This window comes from Ambystoma mexicanum, chromosome 8 (genome assembly GCF_040938575.1).
Source record: "Ambystoma mexicanum isolate Mex_15411 chromosome 8, UKY_AmexF1_1, whole genome shotgun sequence".
Lineage (NCBI taxonomy): Eukaryota > Metazoa > Chordata > Amphibia > Caudata > Ambystomatidae > Ambystoma > Ambystoma mexicanum.
The window spans coordinates 371,295,105-371,315,974 of NC_090929.1; the positions used below are offsets into that span (position 1 = coordinate 371,295,105).

The window sequence follows — 20,870 nt, forward strand, 5'->3', positions numbered from 1 at the left end:
CATCACGTCTTCGGGGAGGTCCCAATCCTTATACCTCAACCTTTCAGAAGCCAAGCGTGAAGGTTGAGGGATCTGACCTCTGGATGGAGAACCTGACCCCCCTCCCGTGAGAGCAGATCGTCTTGGTAGGGAAGACGACGTGGAGGGCAGATGGACAAGTCGAGAAGGTCCGGGTACCACGTCCTCCGAGCCCACGCTGGAGCAATGGGGATCATTCGGGAACCGAACTTCCGTAACCTCCGCAGCACTTGCGGGATGACGGGGACTGGAGGAAACGCGTACAGCAGCGGGAATGACCACTCCACCACGAACGCGACTCCTAAGGCTCCTTTTGGAGGAAATTCCCGCAAGCAAAACCTTTCGCACTTCCGGTTGACACTGGAGGCGAAGAGATCCACTTGAGGGGTCCCCCAAAGGGCGAGGATCTCCATGAGAATCTCCTGAGCCAACTCCCACTCGTGAGAGATCGCGCTCTGCCTGCTCAGAGTGTCCGCCGTCACGTTTTCGTCTCCGGCCAGATGAACTGCCGAGATCGAAACTTCCTGCTGGATGGCCCAGAACTCGAGCTGCATCGCCTCCCTGCACAGAGGAAGTGACCCTGCCTCCCCTTTTTGTTGAGGTAGTGCATGGCCACTGTGTTGTCCGTCAGAATCAGGACACTCTTTCCTCGCACAGTCGACAGAAAAGCCTTCAGGGCTAGCCTGACGGCCCTCAGCTCCAACAGATTGATATAGAGTCTGGACTCCGACGGAGACCAACGACCGCTGACTGTCAGCCCGTTGGCATGAGCTCCCCATCCCGTGAGGGATGCATCCGTCACGATCGTCACCTCCGGCCAGGGAAGCCAAAATGGAGCCCCCTTCATCAAGTTGCCGTTGACGGTCCACCACAGAAGGTCCCGGGCGACCAAGGGCGGCACCTGAAGGGTGGTACTTCTTGTGCTTGGGATGGATCGGCACATGGAAGTAAGCATCCTTGAGGTCGAGTGACACCAACCAGTCCTGAAGCTGAAGGGCCTGGAGGATTTGAGAGAGGGTAACCATCTTGAACTTGTCCTTCCTGAGGAGTTTCTTCAAACCGCGCTAGTCCATGATGGGTCTCAATCCCCCGTCTTTCTTCAAAATCAAAAAAGAAGGGGGATGCCATCCCTTGTTCCTCTCAGCTACAGGCACCAGTTCTATGGCGCCTTTCTCCAGCAGGGCTTGAATTTCCTGCGCAAGGAGCGGATCCGGACTCTGCAAAGAGAGGTTCCCCGGTGGATTGTCGCGAGGCCTGTGCCGAAAGGGAAGGCAGTACCCGTGGGTTATGATCTCCAGAACCCACACATCTGAAGTAATGGTTTGCCACTCTACAAGATGCTGCGCCAGCCTTCCCCCAACCGGTGAACCATGGGACATTACCTCATGACTGAGTGGGAGCGGCTGCGGCGTTACCTGAGGGCAAAGAGGCAACTGCCCGAGCGGCCTTGGCACCACGGGTACCCTGTCGTCCACCTCTGGTACCCCTGTGTTGGCCTCTTTGACTGCCAGCTCCTCTCGCTTTACTGAAGGACGAGTAATAGCGAAAGGAACCACCCCTTCCACTGCTGTCCCCTAGGACGAAAAGGCGGAGGTTGGTGAACTGCAGCGCCCAACGACTTCGCTGCAGCTTTTGAGGTCTGCAACCTCAAGGCTCTCATCAGCCTTGCTGCCAAAAAGGTGTTCACCGTCAAAGGGCATGTTGAGGAGCCGGGACTGCACATCAGGAGCAAACCCCGACTTCCGCAACCACGCAAACCTGCGTATCACGGTGCTTGCCGCCATGGACCTACTGACGCATTCAGCTAAGTCCAAACCCGACTGAACGGACTCACACATGGCATCCTTACCATCCTGGACCATAGCAAGGAAATCATCCCGTTCGTCCCCTTCGGGAATATGTTCAGCCGCTAACGCAACACAATTCCACAGAGTGTGTGTGAAACGAGACAAGGCACAAATGGAGTTGGTCGCCTGAAGCGCCATACCACCAGAAGAAAACACTTTCTTCGCCCAGCCATCAAAACGTTTGTCGTCCCTATCAGGAGGGATGGTAGGGTACGACGCCTGCTTTGCCGGGGCCGTGGCCGCCTGCACCACCAAACTCTCCGGAGTGGGGTGCCTTGTCAAGTAGCAGGGGTCGCTACTGGGTGGATGGTATTTTTGCGACAAGGACCTGCCCACCGCCGGGAGACTCTCTGGAGCAGTCCAAGCCGCCGCCACACTTCTCTGTAAAGCCATATGGAATGGCAGTACTGGGTCAGTTGGGGGACCAACATCAAGGATGTCCGTTAGATCATCCTGCACAAACTCCCCTGGGGGAGCAGACCATCCCAAGTACTCAGAAACCCTAGCCATAAGGCGCCGGTACGAGGAATCGGCATGAGAGCCAAGCTCAGGCCTACCAAACTCCACCTCCGGAGAGGTGTCCAGTCCACTGGCATCATGCAGTGACTGCCTCAAATCGTCAAACTGACTATGGCCCGAGACAATTTCATCTGGAACCTGACTAGGAACCAGGCCATCAGAATCCTCATCCGCCTCTGAAATATATTCCAGGTGGCGAAAATAAGGCACCCGAGAGTGCTTGCTCTTAACCAGAGCCTTCCTAGGGGGTTCCCCCGTGCCACGGGGTACCTCCGACACAAAAGGCGTCGATGGTGTCGAGCTAATCGGCGCCGGCGTCGAGGGAACAGGCATCGGCACCGAGAGGATCGGCGTCGAGTAAATCTGTGTCGACGTCAGATGCAGCGCCGCCAGCATCGGCGGCGTCGACACAGCCCTCGAAGCCGGAGCCCCGAGCGTGTCCTTCGACGACCTGAGCGTCGACGTCTTCGACGACTTCCTCGGAGCCGGAGCCTCGAGAAAGCCTGTCGACGCCCTCGACGCCTCAGACGTCGAGGTCTTCCTCGAAGACATCACAGGTGCACACGGTCTCGAACGCGTCGAGGACCGGGACCTGGAACGGGTACGTCGAGAACGAGTCCCCTTGTACGAACGGGACCTCTCCCGTGACTTGTGCCGACCACTCTTGCGAACGGTGTCTCTCGACCTCTCATGACCGACCCCACTCGGGGGCGCGGACGGCTTAGTACCCTGCGACTCGAGAATCGCCAGCATTTTCTTCCCGGAGGAAGCCCATTCCTCTGGCGTCGCACGGCTGGTGGGGTAAGCGACGTGCCGGGCAGAGTCCTCCGAAGAGGACCTGGAAGACAACCGGTGTCGGCGCTTCCGAGAATGCCTCGAAGAGGCTGAGGAGTGGCGAGACCGACTCGTAGAAGGAGACCCACGAGACTTCCGACGATGATGCGGAGAGTCTCCTCTCGTATCATCCATCGAAAGCCCCGCAGACTTCGACTTTCGGGGCTTGGACACCCGACCTACCGACAACTTCTTCTTACGTTCGCGTAAGGCTTTGGACGTGAGCGACTGGCAGTCGATACAGTCATCCGTGTCGTGGGCCTCCCCGAGGCACCAGAGGCAGGCGTCGTGCGAGTCCGTCACCGACATCTTGGACCCACACTCCCCGCACTTCTTGAAGATCGGACGCGGGGTCGAAGACGAAGTAGAAGACATCTTCACACGAAGAAATTTCACAAAAACGAACAGGTTCGAAGAACCGAGAAGAACAGAACTCCAAAGAGTCGAGGCGTTAACCGAGATTCACGAAGCAACACGTTCCCGGAAAAAACGGAACTGAGGCTACGGGCGTTGTGCGTCCTACTTATCACATCGGATGACGTCGGAGGAGGTCCTCGACGACAGCGCATCGACGTCATCGACGCAGGACGCAGACGCCGAAAAAGTTTCCGAAGCAGCACAGCTGTGGTGATTACATGTCATAGATATGGAATACGTCGGAGGATCCAATCTCCTCGAAAGGACTTTTCCTTTAAGATGTTGTGCACATTCATCCTCTGCGGGAGATTGCGATAACCATACTCCTAGATATTTTATGTTCTTCATTTGCTCCATTTTTTCCTTTCCTATGTGGAAGCAGATTGATAGTCCTTTTTTTTGGCTTGTGTCATTAGTGGCATGATTTTGGTTTTCTGTGCGTTTAATTCCAGCTGGTTTGTAGTCATGTATTTTTCTAGATTTTGTAGCGCAGTCTGTAATCCTCTGGGGGTTTTCACCAGTATCACAATATCATCCGCGTACAGCATGCACAGCATTGCTTTGTTTATTTTTGGCGGGTTCATTTGTGGCTTGTATATGTTTGCTTCAAGGTCTGCCATGTACAGATGGAAAAGGGTGGCGGCTAGAGGGCATCCTTGTTTCAGCCCATTCCATGTGTGTATTTAGTCTGCGAGTGTGCCGTCTTTTGACATTCTGATTCTTATGCTGGTATTATCGTACACATGTTTAATTGGTTCAATGATATTGGTCGGGCACATCCAGGCATTTAGCTTCTCCCATAGAGTGTTTGTTTACTGAGTAGAATGCTAGTTTTAAATCTACGAAAGCAGCATACCTCTGTGTTTTCGTTCTTATGGCTTCGTGTTTCGGCAGGTTCAGTAGGAGCAGGTTTTTTTTACCGGATATCCAAGCGTGCACTTGTTAGGTTCTTCGGAACAATGTTCAGAAACCTACTAGGTTTTTTAATGTGAAAGTTGATGTTATACTTTTTTACTTTTTTCCGCTTACTTTATTTTCCCAATCGAGGCATCATCATTTTTTTGGACCCCTTAAGGTTTATTTACAGGAGACTGTTAAGTTGCACCGATTTTAGTTAGTTCTTCTTTGCATCTTGTACATGATTTCAGGATCCAATCTGTAGTTTGTCCCATATTCCCCTTTAAGACATTAAACTGTATTGGACTATCATTCATGACCATTTTCCAGAACAAAGCTAACGAATTCCACACTACTTGTGTATACAAAGATAGTAAACCTAGTTCATATCTTATAAGAGCTATGGGTAAGGAGTTAGGTGGATACAAGATCTTTTTCCAGAAGGATCCCTTTAGCAAATCAAATGTTTCCACAATGTCGATAACGTAGTCTCTGCCACGTATGTTAGAATGGGAGTCACTTTTTGTTTATAGAATTTAATGACGGGTATCACTGAGAATTTTCCATATTTGTTATGGAAATTGCCCCCGAGCTCTTAAATTGTTTGTTTTCCACTTCAGCTCAGTGAATCGGGGTGGCATCATCCATGTTCGCTTTAACACACAGTCCTAGCTATTTAGTTGTACAAACTACTCGGACAGGCTCTTTCCCCATGTTCCACATAAAGATCTGCTTTTTGATGTTTCTGCCACGCAGATTTCTTAGTATTAGAATTTCGAATTTGTCTACATTCATTGCTAGGCCATTTTGGATGACGTATTCTTGCAGGCATGTAAGGCTTCGCTGTAGCCCTATTGGGGTCTGGTCTAGAATTACTAAATCATCAGCATAGATCATCCAGCCAATAGGTGAATCATTTAGTTTTGGGGGGCAAGGAGATGGCAGGTTAGAAGGGCCAATGCCAACAGAAAGCCCTGTTTTAGCCATCTAGATGTTTCGATCTCTTACATCAATAGACCTGCTGGATTTAATCTTATTTGGATGGTTGTTTCTCCGTGCAAGGCAATAATTGCTGCCAGTAAGTCAGATGGACAATGGCATTTAATCATTTTGGGCCATAGTCCATTTCGGCCAACACTGTCAAAGGCTTGTTGCAAGTCTATGAAGGCGCACTACAAAGGTCTTTTAGTCCTTATGCATCTTAGTTTCAGTACATTGAGGAAGAGGTTCACATTGCAACCTATGCCCTTAACAAAGCGGATTTGACGAGGGTCTGAAGTTTCAGTATTTAGTGCCCATTTGTTTAATCGCTTTAGGATCATGGAAGGAAAGATTTTTCTTAAAAAGTCCGAAAGGGCAATTGGGCGATCATTTTTAGGATTCGAGCGCTCCCCCTTCTTGAACAAAGGGACTGAGCATTTCCATGAGGGTGGAACACAGGCATTTCTCGTTACTTAAGAGACAAGAATGCAACAAAATTCTCACCAATTGTCCGAGTCCATTTTCAAGATGAAGTTCGATAGCCCGTCTGGCCCTGGGGCTCTCGGACTACTCGCCCTGTTAATTAGGGTCAATATTTCAGACTTCTAAAATGGAACCAACCATGATGTTATACATCTGGCAATCACTAAGAGTGAGTGGTATTTTCACATATGTATGACAAAGGTTTGAGGAGTTGGCCCATGGCATGATCAACCATTCCTGATTTTAGACTGATCGCTTTATATTATGGTACTTGTAGCCTTGCATGTATGGTCCACAAATAAACTACTGTAAAAGCATACACTTGAGCAGTAAAAATCTAGAACTTGCAAAACATCTCAATGCTTAACCAAAGGATCTTTGTTTCAGCATATTTTTATAACAATTCTCGTAAATCTGGAGCAAATTCAATAAGTTAGCCTTAAATCCCTTTCTTAAGAAAGCATTTTTTCATCTAGCCTAAAATCGGACAAATTAGAAAATGCAGGCACACATCTTCGCACCCATCCACCCCAATTTACCATGGCCTTGCTTGTTTGGGGCGGATCGCTCTTTCTTTTTATATAACTTCTAGCTTAGGAAAAGGTTGTGCTTTAGAATTGATCCACAACCACAACATGGAAAATCTAGATGTTGGCACCCATGCATAGTGTAATAGTTTAACTCATGGCAGACTACTGTGCAGTCATAGTTGCATGCAAAATTAAAGACGCAACAGGAATGTCTGTAGTTTGAAGTCTTCAAAATTGCAAACTGCAGACAATAAACCCGAGCTCTCAGCCAGGGGTCTGAACTTGACCAAACTGTGTGATCCTAGGCAGATTGCAGTGTCTAAAAGGGTCTCATTTAATTATCCTACCAAAATTAGGATAACATAGAAGGGATTCTTTTAAGTGTGCACTAATCAAATGCATCTTTAATATAGTGTAGGGATTGCTCCATATACTGTCCACAAGCAGAATTGCCACTTCTGGCATCATCACTTGTGAGCCATTTTTCTCTAACCAAAAAGCGAAATAAATGATATACTACACATTTGGGGGTGATGGATTTGGATGATGGATTGATTTAATTGATTTATTGGTTATTTAGAAGGTGCTTATATAACAAGACAGTGTTTCAAAGCGCCACAAGGCAAAAGTGAAGGGAGCAAGGGAACAAATAAACAGTGGTAATGACAATGAATAAATAAGAAAACAAACAAACTGTGGTGCTACTAGGGCTTGTGACATTCAGAGCGTGCAAGGGCAGAGAGAAAGAAGGGGTTGGCAGAGCAGGGGGTGTAATTGCTAAAGGGTCGCCCAGGATGCACAGGTGGCGTCAGAAGTGCCTGTTGGGGGGCAACAGGTATGTGAATGGGCGGAGACATCCCAAGTCAAAGAGGGAGGACTAACGCCCATCAGGTAAGTGCAGGGCTGAGAAACTACCCGACTGGCGGGAATGGACCCAGAGAGCAGTGCTTGTGGGGGCGGGTGATGGTGGCGATTGGGCAGATGGCCAGGACCCTATTGGGCTCTTGAGGGACTGGGCCGCCAATAAATGCGGCTGTGGGGATGGTTATTATGAGATGGGGAGAGGGAAAAGGTCTTGAGTTGTTTGCAGAACTTGAGGAGAGACTGTTCCAGAGGAGGGAGCCAGCCAGGGAGAGAGATTTGTCCCAAGCTCTCTGCTTGGAGAAGCGTTTGACCAGTAGAGAGTTGGAGCAAGAAGATCAAAAGGATCTGGATGGAGAGTATTTAGTGAGAGAGTTGCAGGTAGCATGGTCCGAGGCCCCAGGCAGCCTTGTGGGGGATGCACAGGGTCTTGAATCTGATCCTTGCAGCAACTGGGAGCCAGTGGAAACATTTTAGGGCTGGAGCGATATGGTCCCTGGGCTTGAGGCCAATGATGAGTCTTGCAGCCCTATTCTGGATTAGTTGAAGAGGGCGGGGGGAAGAAAGAGGCTGGTTGAGAAAAAGGTTGTTGTAGCAGTGCAACCTGGAGAGGACCAGAGCTCTAGAGACATTGAGCTTCTGGGGAAAGTGAGAAAGGTAGAATGCCTCTAAGGAGGGGAAGTTCAAAGTATGCCTTCTTGGCAAGGTCCAAGATGTGAGGAGGGAAGGAGAGATGGAAGTCGAACAGGACTCCAAGGTTTCTGGCTTCAGTGGAAGGAGAAGGAGAGCCCATAGAGGGCTCCAAGAGCGCAGGAGGGAAACCTGGAACAGGTGTCCCGATAGGAAGAATCTCAGTCTTACTGGCATTAAGAGAGATCATTGGAGATGCAACAGGACTGGATAGCAGACAGGCAGTCCAGGATGATAGAGGGGGAGGAAGAGGAGGAGGTGGTGGCATGAAGAAGATTTGTGCATCATATACCTAACCCTAGAAATGAGGAGAGAAGGCGCAGATCAGGTGAGCAAGAGGAGCAAGGTAGATATTGAAAAGCCATGGCGAGACTATTGAACCCTGGGGAACATCACATGTAGAGAGAGAGTGGTGGTGGAGGAAAAGGAGCCCAGTAGCACATGGAAGGGGCGGTCAGTGAGGAAGGAGGTCAACTAATCTAGTGCCCCGTCTGAGATACCAAAGTTATCTTAGAGCCGCTCTATGAGGATAGAGTGGTTGACTGTGTCAAAGACGGAAGAGAGGTCAATGAGAATGAGAACAGCAGGAGTGTTGGAGTCAGGCTTTGTGAGCAGTTCTTCACGGGTGTTCAGCAGAGCAGTTTATGTGCCTCTGGAGGCTTGGAATCCAGATTGATGGTCATGTCATGTAAACAACCAACAAGCTCAGTGTGTTGGGTCAGTTGGGGAAAGACCAACTTCTCCAGGAGTGTAGTAGAGATAGGGCAGTAGTTGGCCAGACATGAGGGGTCGGCAGAAGGCTTTTTTAGACGGGGATGCACAAGAGAGTGCTTGAGAGGGGAAGGGAACGAGCCAGAGGCTAAGGAGTGGTTGCAGAAGTCAGCAAGAGCCGGTGCGAGGGAGGAGATGTTGTCCTTTATGGTGCTGGAAGAACAGGGAGACACCTGTTTGGAAGAGACCTTCATAGAGCGGTCTACTCTAGAGACCTCATCCGTTGTGATAGGTGAGAAGGAGGAGAGAGTAGGTGGGGGTGGGGGGAACCAAGGGGGACAGGGAGAGGAGCAGAGGAGGGGAGGAGGGGAAAGAAGAGAGAGCGGTCAGAATTTCCTGAGTTTTAGAGGAGAAATGGGTGGCCAGTGCAATACAGAGGGCCTGAGAAGGAAGAGGCGAGGTAGAGATTGCAGATGGGCTGGCTAGTTCCTTGCAGATTTTTAAGAGTTTAGCAATGTTGTTAGTGATTGGTCTTAACTGCACAAGGAATCTGCCAGCACAATATATTTTACTTATCCCCCCCCATCACCAGTCCTAGAAGCTGTGTTTAAGGTTGTCTTCCCCTTGCCACCTCATATGTGAGTGGGGCAGGGGGAGCACAAAGATCTAAGGGATGAGGCATACTTGCCTAGGCCCGGGGCAGGGTTCGGAACTGCTGGGAGCTGGTAACTATTTAAATCCTGGTTATAGCCTAGGAGAAGCTGGTTTACATGGCCCATAAAACTACTATGAGCTACATGTGGCTCCCCAGGCCAACTGGTGCCATACAACATACCAAAATGACATTACCTCTGTGTGTTTGGGACTGTGTATAAATTAGCATTAAGACACATCTAGAAGACATTTAAATCATTATGGGTGTGGGTATGATGGACACAAAGTTATAGCTTTTATCTCAGATGGGAGTTCGATTTGTGTGATACTATAGAAATGCTTTTGGTTCCCAGAGGTAGCTCCTGCTTACTAGGTGATGCCGGACACCCAGGAGCTTCTTTGAGCACCCGCTAATCAAATCCTTATTTTGACCCCCTGCTAAAAATGTAGTGGTTCTCGCATATGTGGCCCATTATGTGGAGCATGCGAGATCCTCCTGCTGCTTCACCTGAGCTGGCTGCACACCTTGCCATTACAGAAGGTGAGCCAGCCACATGTGAATCAGTCTTGATTCAGCCACTAAAACGAGCAGTCCCATCTGAATGCCTAGAGCATGTGCCCTCTGTCTGGGAAGACAAGAGCCCACAGGCATGCATTGTGGCCCAGCTGCTTCAGCCAGACTGCTCAAATCAGTGGCAGGCCCAGAAATGATCTGCATTCAATGACTGTGTGGGATGCTCAAAGAAATGCCAAATGTTATGATGCATTCAAAGGCCCATCTGCCCCTTTTGCTGGCTTAATGATGTCTTCCTAAGTGAGTGTTTTACTCCGAAATGGGTCCCATGCTTTCTACACCTATGCAATCAAGCTGCCCATCATGGATGAGGTCCACCAGGCGCAAGCATGTCTGGGCTTGCTTCTGTTGCCATTCAGAGGTGACATGGCATGGAAGCTCTGAATAGGATGTTCACATTTTTGGCAGAACCGAACTCTGCTTTGCAAATGGATGGTCCTCTTTCTGTACTGATGAAGACAGGCTCAAATAATGATGTTATGCAAGATTGCTTAGAACAATGTCAGTGGTTACGATTCATTTACAAGATTCCATCCATCACTTAGTTTTGGAAGAAACCACATTCTGGCCAGTCAGCCCTTACAATGTCCACATACACTTGTCTGTGATGTCACTTGCAATAACATCACATGGTCCAAATGTTGTGCCAATAAGCTTGGTGCTCTCCCTCGTAAATTGAAAAGTTGGCACTCCCTGGCCCTACATTGCAGTGCCTCAAGTCCAAGCAAGACATGCTGGGCGAGAAGGCAGCTGCTGCCTTGAGAGTGCCAGACCCAAGCTGTGCTCTAGAACCTCTTGGGCCTGGGCATCAACTTCAACAGGCTGATGCCAAACTCTGACCATTGGATTTTGCAGAAAGGTGCCTCCCAGGTCTGCCATCATTTATCAATAATATCATCATAGTATTATGTATGGTGCTGTGCTAGGCTTTTGATCGCTCACTGGATTATTTAATGGAGCAGAGAAACCTCTGGCTACAGTAAGAGCTAGAGCTGAGAACCTTCATTTATGCGAGCGAGAGGCAAATAGAGACCCACAGCAACCTTTCGAACAGATCTCATTGTCTCATAAGCATAGCAAAGGGTGTATTGCAAGTTGGGAGGAATGTAGTCCATCGCTGCAAACACAAAGTGGACAGATGTTCCTTCTGCAGAGATAGCTGGAAGACCCTGTTACGCTCACCTGACTCCCACGGAGGCGCTGGCCTGGTTCGCGCTGCTGTGACCTCTTCTAAGGTGATGCGCAGGGTTCGGAAGACGGACTGGACCGGGCCCCCAAATCTGGCTTGTCTGGCTCGCAGAAGTATCCTTCTGTAGGCGAAAATAGGGGATTCACTGTCTGCAGGGTAATGCAATCGGCCTCCCACTTTCCCCTCTCACCCTCCTTGAAACCCTTCTGTGATTTCTCGTAGCGTCTCACCTTAGGGTCTGGAAGGACGAGCTCTCCATCCTGCTTCTGATGCAGGGGCGCGTTGGTATCCAGTTACTTCACTGGATTTTCGGATTGGTGAGAACCAAACTTGCTTGGCTTCCAGGTAAGTTTTTTGATAAGAGGTTCCCCTTGTGTCCATGCATTAATGTACTAATGCTAGTGTCTTTTTCCCCATAGGGGCCGGGGTACGGAATGCCGGGGAACAGGTACCGACCCAAGATGAGAGGTGAAATCCTTGTAGAAATCAGGTAAGTCTTTAATGAGCGTTTTTTGGTAATGTCTTTTCATTCGCTCATTAACGCTGATGTCTCTTTTTCCCCTTAGGGGCCGGGGTCCGGAAATGCCAGGATGCGGCGCTGACCCGAAATGAAGAGGGAATGAATCAACAGGTAAGTCTTAACATGGAGATTTAGCTTTCCTTATTCCCTTCTCTCTCTCACCTTTTGTTCTGGTCTTTTTCTCCCTGGGCGCTGGGGCGTGACTGCGAATCCGGATGATCTGCTGCTGAACATGGAGGCGCCCTGTAAAGGTGAGTGGAATGCGGCGCTGCAGCGATTGACGGGATGAGCTTTTAAAGTCTTCCTTTTCAGGATTGTCGGCGAGATGTCTCCGGGATGCGGATTTAGCAGGTAAGGACTTTTCCTTCTTCTGTCTCTTCTTCTCTTCCTTTGCAGGTGATCCAGGATGCTGGCAAGCGTGGCAGAAGTCAGGATGCAGGAGCAGACAGGGTGAGCGTCCAGCTGCTAGATGCAGAACAACGCGAAGCACGTGTGGCTGTTCGGGTGGGGTTTAAATAGCCTTGGAAGAAGTTCCAGGTATGTATCCTTCCTCCAATCAGGTATGTATCCTTCACCGACCACGCCCGGATGGTAAATTAGTCCCACAGGTAAAGTAGTTCCTTTCAGGCATCAAGGAGGCCGGGATCCTGCAGCATGGTCTGCATCAGGTAAGTGCACCCAAGCATTCCCATAATGAGCCTGGCGCCTATGGCGCCAGGACACTGTCCAAAGGGCCCCTATATGGGGTTGCTGGGTCCTTCCTTGGGGACTGGATGTCCGCTTTCGGGGACGCCGGGCTTGAACCGGCTCCCCGGGAGCGGGCATCATGACAGACCCCTAATATCTGAGCCACCTACCCTTGAATGCAGCCTTGTATCAGTGCCATTGTGCATGTGGGCCGCCGCACCTGGTACTGCTTCACTTGCTCGAGCGCACTCAAGCTAATCCTACCATGCAAAGACATAGCACAGTTTACTTGCCAATGCCCTAATACTCTCCAATCCGAATACGGAAAACTCTTCTGCAGGAGGTTTCACAAGCCCAGGACCCTCCCAGGCCAGTGCTCCCCAGAAGAGTCTATACAGCAGCCACTGCCCAGTTTTCTGCTAAACCCCTTGTGTCCACACCGGCCCTTCAATTGGCAGAGAGCCAACACTACCATGATGAATGAGCAATGGCACTCACTACACCCAGTGCCTCGCCCTCCCACCCATGCCTAGTTTGCTGGGGGACACACTTGGTGTCCAGATGGTTCACTGTGTGTGCAGATATCACTACCAAGTGGAAGTATGCCGACCCCCACAGGCTATTCAGCTCCTACAGCTATCATGCACAGCTCCATGTGACATGCTTAGTGCCCCAGTGGGTTTCTGGGGAGGAGCTACATGGTGCATCAGTGCATGTATCCTGAGCTAGCACACCCATGCTGAATGCCCCTAAACTAAAAACATTAAATCAACATGTGTGGAACTCTAGAAAGGCCATCAACAGAAAAAAAGAATCCTTGAATCGAATCAGGAACCTCACCGCTCTCAAAGAAGTGGAAACAAAATCCAAATTACCCTATTTCAGGACACGTTGCAGTCTCTAGCTGGCAACGGTTCTATGTTCATTCATCGGCCATTTTTTTTTTTGCGGCACTTTTTTTTATTTGGCCACCCACATCCTCCCCAGCACTATTATTTATTCCCTATACACTGCAACACCCTACCACTATGCCCCCTCCTCCATATTTTTCGATGTTTTGTTCGGCAAAACATTTTTGGCAAAAAGTGGCGTGAAAAAAAACGCGCTATGAATAAACGTCGTACCCTGACAACATGGCCACCATTTTCATATACAAACCGAAAATCATCAGCATATTGATTCCTACTACAACGCACCTGCTCCCCTTCTCCCACTTGCACCCACCTTCCCCCCAAGGCTCAATGCACTACAACAAGGTCAAAGGCAGGAAGCTAGGAGTTGCCCCCCCCCCATTTTATTGCTAGTCGCATTTGTAGGTGGGCTACTGACGCCCAAGAACCCAGCCATGGCTCGAGTAACACAGAAGAGGAGTCTTGATGGTCAAAGTTGCTCTCTGTGTTGGAGATGCTCCAATTCCAATTTGAAGGCTTCCGCCACTTGGGCTTGATTTTCGGGGGGCACACTCCTCAAGCAGGAACAAAATGGTACCTTGCATGTGCGAGAGGGTGAGGGGGGGGAGGCTCAGAAAACAGTCCCCATGTCATTCCTGGAGTACAGAGAGCTCACCAATGAATGAGGAAGGCTGTGCTAGGCCGCCTGTCACTCATGCACATGGTCTCATTCCAATACTGGCTGAAAGATTCCCCATCTGCTCTAATTGGCCAGCCACCCCTGGCTCCACTATTCCCCAGAACACCCTGCAATTTACCTTTTCTGTGCATTATTTGGGCATCACTTTTGTTGATCTGATTCACCCAGCAGTAACGTGAACAAAATCTCACTGATCCAACCACCCCAGAATCCACAGTGTCCGATTAGGGATTTCCAAAAGTGCAAAACATTCTGCCACTGAGCAAACAGGTGGCTGGATCAAGAAGCAATTACAGCAAAGAGGCAGGAACCGCACATTCTGGTCCCAGGAACCGCTGGTGTTCATATGCTGTCTTTGAAGATCACTGGAAGTTGTACATTTAGGCTACTACTACAATGGGTGTGAGCGGGAAGGTAGATTGGATGAGTGGAGGGGGGATTTGGGAGGCCACACCTAGGAATGATTGGAGCCTGGTGAAGAGTAGACCGAATACAGTGAATAAAGAGTAGAGAGGGTTTAAAAAAGAATAACGACTACACTCAGTACTGACAGCCCCGGCACCTGATCAGTGAAGTACTATTGTTTGCTATTTATTCCATGTTCATGGCCTACTAGAGTTCTCTAGTAAACACTATCTGCCCCAACCAACAGCCCCCATAACATCCATTGACCTGCATCCTGCCAACAACCAAACTTTAGTCTCTATTCCGCACCAATCTTCCAAGCCTGTTGGGAGGTCCAGGTCTCTCTCCAACATTCATGGCCATCCTGTACAACGAATCAGTACAAGATAAGCCCTATTCAAATTCATTTTTATCATCAGCAATTAATTTGCTCTTATAAGCGACGATAAGCAGAGCCCCCGTCCTGCAAACTATTATCTAGGCACGAAAAACACTTCAAGCCAACTAGATTTTGCTCGCCATGCATTGCAGACCCTAGAAAGGGTACCCAATTGCATTTAGAACCGTACCAAGTTGCACTTAGAAGTATACCCAATTGCTTAGAAGCACCAATTAGTCCTTGACTAGTTGAGCCCAGAGGTGTACCTATAAGTGTGAGTCACCGTCCCTAGAACCACAATCAGAAAACCCTCCTAAATCAACCCAAAGCTCACACCAATCATGAGCGCACTAACTCCACCAGTGCCCGTCAGAAACGACTCCCATGGACCCCCCCCCCACTCTCTGATCTGCCCTCCTTCCCCCCCTCCCAAGACAACCCACCATCCTCCGCAATCCCTGCCAGCACCCTCACCAAACACCAAGCCAGGGGGGCACGATGGCGTGCCAACCACCCCAAGACCACTCATCTCCTGAACCCCACTGCCGACCCGCCAGCACTGCCCATGCCCGCTCCCCCTACTACCACACCCCACCCTGCAATCACCCACCCCCCCGCCTTGCCATCATACCCCTGCCACCTTCCCCCCCGACTGCACCCTTTCCCCTCCCTAAAAACTGCGCGCCTAGCCCTAGCGAGAACCGAAGCTGCCTCCGTCTCCCCCTCTGATCCCCCTACCCTCTCTCTTACACCAATCGCAGCAAAGAAAGTGTGCGGACTGGACGAGTGTGCGGACTGAACGAGGGTGTGAACTAGACGATGATAATGACTGGACGAATGTGTGGAGCGGACGAGTATGAGGAACGGACGAATATGTGCAACGGACGATACTTAATATGCTTTGGAATGAAGGAAACACTTGAAAACATACATCATACCACACCCCACGCTTACTCTCCCCCTTACACCACCACTCATCTAGAACACAGAGATACTATGACACCATTCGGTATAACTGTTCTCATATCTACATCTCCCGCTTACTCCACATCACTCTAAGTAATCATTGCTGGTTTCACACACCCCAGCCAGGCGTTCTCCTCAGGCCTAACGCAGCCACACTCGTTCTGGGTAAAACCGACCAGAGCAAACACATACTCCTGACCTCTCAACCACCACACCTACAGCTAAGAAGCAGCTACCACTCGATTTCCGCACCAGCTGCACACATACCTGGTGCGCACACGCACTTTTGGACTCTCTCTACTGACCTGAACTTCGGTTCCCAATGGCGTTCAATCTACCAGCGCCTTCAGACCATGCCAATGGTATATAAGGCGCTATATAAATGCAAAATAACATAACATAACTAATGCTTCACGTGCCACGGCTTCATTTAGAAGCCTCGCACAACCTACTCTAGTTACGGATTAAGCCTCACACAGCACACCACAACCCCACACAGATTCTTCCCAAATGTTATTAACCACAGGTCTGACTGTTGGTGCTATGATCAGAAAATATCCCAGCAGAACTCCAGTTTAATGCGGCATAGCATTACCAAGTGGTCAGTCAGCGCTACAAGCACCCAACCAACTGAGTGCTTTGCAGATACCAAATAACATAACAGATCAGGGGGGCTCACTGGTTAGAGTCGGGGTGAAGAGCGATTGGATTTCTAACTACACTTACCAGTCAAATTATAAACCGCACACTCCCCATTACCCCGAAGTTTAGTCGCACTCTGGGCATTTTGGGTCTCGAGCGTGTCTCAAACTATTCCACATTTTGGTGCAAGCATGATTGACTTCAATATATTTCTCTTCTTCAAAACAAGGACGTGTACCACCAATTAAAGTGCAAACTTCTGTCATCGGCTGATTTGCAAGTCCACAGCCAAGTCACCCCAAGGAACCCCAAAATCATCACACTCCCAGAGGGCCTCACAGTGAGAGGAAGCAACAGAGGTAGGGTGACTGTAGTAACTGCTGAGGGTTGCGACAAGGGGGAATGGCTGGGAACATCATTCGAATCAGTGAACATTCAAAACACCTTATGTACATTTCCCCAGGGACGCCATCCGTGCATGCTGCAGAATCATGCCCCCGGTGTCTACCTCGCTAGAGACTCATCACATCCTTATTACATATATTATTCTATATTTATCTGAACCACCATTTTTGCACTGTGTGTCTGTATATTTAGATTGTCTCTTTTTAATTAGGATATAAACAAACACGTAAGCTCATGGTATACCCATACATTTGGAGATAAAAACAAAGAGTATCCAGCTAATTGAATAAAACACACACATAGTTAAAAAATCCACGTTATTAAAATATACAGAAATGGAAAACGGGCCATCGCGTTGCTTTTGCGACTGTCAGCGCTATAACACGGTAAGAGCAATAATTGAGAGCCCCGCGATTTAGTGGCCTGGCGTAACCACGTGATGGACGCGTTACCCTCCCACCACACTCAGGCTATGTACCTGGGATCTCCCGGGCGCTCGAGCTGAACTTGTAGAAGAGGTTCTCGCCATGCGCTGCCCCGCTGTGCTCGAGGGCGCGGAGGGACAGCAGGTGGTCGGCCCAGGTCTGGGAGGAGCGGCAAAGGTCCCGGTTGAGCTGCAGGGGGGGAGCGCCGTGTTGCTGCCGGAGTGCATTGTGAGAGTCGAGGAACTCCCGCTCAAACTGGCTCCACTCCCCACCTATAAGGCAAGAAAAGAAAAACAGGTCAATAAAGCAAACGAGGTGGGAAGCTGGGCAAGCGACAGCTTCCCGGGCGCCCTTTGAGCAACAGAACAAGCCTCTCCTGCCAGCCCCACCCTCCAAACACACGCTAGAGCGGCTCCATTCACCCTTTGCCATATTCCGCGGCCACTTGATGTCTCATGTCCCAGCTGTGTGATCTTAGTTTCAAAAATAAAGCAATTAACGCACCAGAACAGGCCTGCCTGCCTAGCTCAGCCACCAGACAATGGTATCCATGGCGATAGCAGGCTGGGGACCCCCTCCCTCAGGGCTGCTTCAGGTAAGGGCAGGCGGGCGGCTTCTGCCACTCCTCGTCTCAGTTTCCCACTCACCCACAGGACCCCAGGACGAGGGTACCATAAATCGACAGGGGATATCAGGACATTGGTAACATATTCACAGTACTGTATTGTTTTTGTTTAGTTTCTCTTTACTCCACGAAGTAAACCTTGTATTTGAAAATTAACTAATTTTGAACACAAACGCAGGGGTTTCTCCATTATTTCAGGGCATGACTGGGACATGCTCGTTAAATATAGAGTGCAACAGGCGAACAGGGGAATGGATTTGAGGATCTGTAATTTATGTGGCACCTTTTGAAAGTACAGCTCAAGTGGCATCATGAATATTGCCGCAGCGCTGGTCACCCCTCCACTATCCTTCTGTTGGTGCCATTCTCCCCCACCCCTCATTCCCAGATTTTCATAAATATGCTCCCACAGCAAACAAAATAGTATTTTAAGACATATCTACAGTGACATGCTGAATATAGCCTTAGCCTGTCCACATCGTTTATCCAGAGGAAAAAGGACAACGAGGTGGGCAGGCTATATGTTAAAACGTTAATTAAAACTGCAGTTGCCCCTATTTATATTATGCCCAGCCTTACCACAGAGGTGTATTCAAAGCATGTGAATAAATGAAACTTCCAATGCTGCAGAACCTGAACTACAGACTCAGCAGGTGCCACATTATCACCACAACTTCCAGAAGTTCTGCAATAACGACAACCATCATGGGGGTGACCGACTCAAGCTTTAGTCTCATAATGGACAGGAAAACAGATTAGACATTAGAGGATGGCAAATACCACCAGGCCCATCTAGTATTAACAGTCCCAGATATCGTGCAGAGCCTACTTATCTCCAGACCTGTATTACACAAATGCTAACATCCATTTCTACACCATTGGACCTATTTGCATAAATGAATGCACACAGATGTCCTCAGTGCACAAACGCCATCAGCGCAGAGTTCACTGGAACCAAACTATTCTAGCTACAAACCAGGTTTTTTCTTATCCAGACGTCTTCCCTACATTACATGCATGCAATCATTGGTGGTTTTAGCAATGGATCAGACCGGTCACCTGTCTGTGAAGCAGCAGTCAAAATGATGCATCAGTGACGCCAGTGTGTCAAGTCACACACCGGTAAAGACGCAGAGCACCAGGGATTCCCCACAGAGATTATAAAATTAGGTCTATAACAAGACAAGTAAATGCAGGAGGAAAGATGGTTTAGAGTATTCTGTGGACACACTCATTGCCCCAAATTCTCAGCATCCACCCACGCAGGGAGTTAAAGAGTTTCTAAGGAAATAATTGTAATTAGTTCAGGAGTGTGAGTGACCCTGTAGCCCTCTCCAGGCTACACTTGTCTGTGGTGTCCCTCAGGGCACAGCACTCTCTCCTATCCTCTTCAATGTCTATATTAGATCTCTTCTGCTTCTTATTCACTCTAATGGTTTCTGCTATTATTCTTACGCAGATGATACTCAGATCCTCGTCCGCCTGGATCTTACTCAAGCTGAGACAGCCGCTCGCCTCAGAAACTGTTTGGAGGATCTAGGTCATTGGATGATGATAAATTGGCTAAAACTGAATGGCAGTAAGACCGAGGTCCTGGTGGTGGGTACTTCTTCCCCCCTTCTTTTTTGGACCTTGCAATTCTGGCCATCAAGCCTGGGCCCCCTCCTGCTCCCGGTTCAATTGGTTCGTAATCTAGGTGTCAAAATCTATACCTCCCTGTCTCTTGACAATCAGGTCGCCTCTGTTTGTAGTGTGGGTCATTTTAAACTTCGCATTCTGTGGAAAGTCTTGTCCTTTATTTCTGCGGAATGTCAGGCTCCGGTAGTGGCGGCCCTGGTTCTCAGCACCCTTGATTATTGTAACTCTCTTTATCTGGCCCAGCATGTCTATCTGACCCAAAGGCTTCAATTGCTACAAAATGCTGCCGTTCGCTCTGTACTTCGCCCCCCCCTTTGGATCCCATATCTCCCCGTTGCAAAAGAAACTTCACTGGCTGCCTGTAGCCAGCCAGATCTTGTTCAAATCGATGTGCCTGGTGCATCGTGCCTTTTATGGCTCGGGCGCTGAGTATCTTCAAGCAAAGTTTACCCACTACACACCTGCTCGTCTGCTGCGCTCCCAATCTGCATGCCTTCTCAGTATCCCCCGCTACCGTTTGTCTCGTATGGGAGGCCGTGCCTTCTCGGTGGCAGCTGCTAGAGCCTGGAATGGGTTGCCTATGGCCCTCCGCGCTACTGAAGACCACTTCACTTTTCGCCAGCTGCTTAAAACTACTTTCTTCTAAGCCTCTCTCTCCTGGTGTTGTTACCTTACTGTGTTTTGATTCCTCCTGCTGTAGCCAGCGCCAAGATGCCTTTGGGTGTATGTGCGCTTTACTAAGTTTACTTAACATAACATAACATAACAATGAATTCATTTTCCAGCCCCCAGTGCAAGGGGTGGCCCGAAAGCATTGCGGGAGGGTGGCAGGGTGAGCAGGTACCACGGCCAGGAGGAGAGAGGGTGGCCAGGTGCACAGTGCCAAGCCTGAACAGATCAAGAGGGGGGAGGGGGAGCGAAAGCAGAAGAAAAGAGGAAGGTCTTGAGGTGCTTCTGGGGCTGGAGATGGTTTTGAAGTTTTAGAGTGGCAGGGAGGCTGTTCCAGATGGAGGCCCCAGCCAAAGAGAGATCTAACCCCAGCTTGTTTCTTTGAAAAACGACTGACCCTGAGGGAGTTAGAGATAGAGGAGCGAAGAGCTCGAGAGGGGAGGTATTTGCGGAGGGATAGCTGAAGGTATTTTGGACCCAGGCCCCAGAAAGCCTTCTGGACAATGCAAAGGGTTTTGAATTTAATCCTTTCATCCACTGGGAGTCAACGGAGGGATTTCAGAGCTGGAGAGATACGATCCCCAGGCTTGAGGCCAAGGACAAGTCTCGCAGTCCTAATCTGGATTAGTTGCAGAGGGCGGAGAGTAGAGGCAGGCAGATTTAGAAAGAGGCTGTTACAATAGTCCAACCTAGAGAGAACCAGAGCTCGGGAGA

At 49.4% G+C, this 20,870-nt stretch overlaps 1 protein-coding gene across 8 annotated transcripts in view; it reads right to left on the reverse strand.

Moving 5' to 3' along the window:
• LOC138471946 (uncharacterized) overlaps nucleotides 1–20,870 on the reverse strand; it is an 835,353-nt gene that overhangs the window by 284,572 nt on the left and 529,911 nt on the right. For 7 of the 8 annotated variants that reach the window (XM_069609830.1, XM_069609827.1, XM_069609832.1 and 4 more), the window contains one exon: nucleotides 17,278–17,496. In XM_069609830.1, the coding sequence (XP_069465931.1) occupies nucleotides 17,278–17,496 (219 nt within the window). Of the gene's footprint in view, nucleotides 1–17,277; nucleotides 17,497–17,646; nucleotides 17,716–20,870 lie in introns of those variants that run through there. The other variant, XM_069609833.1, reaches the window with a different exon arrangement.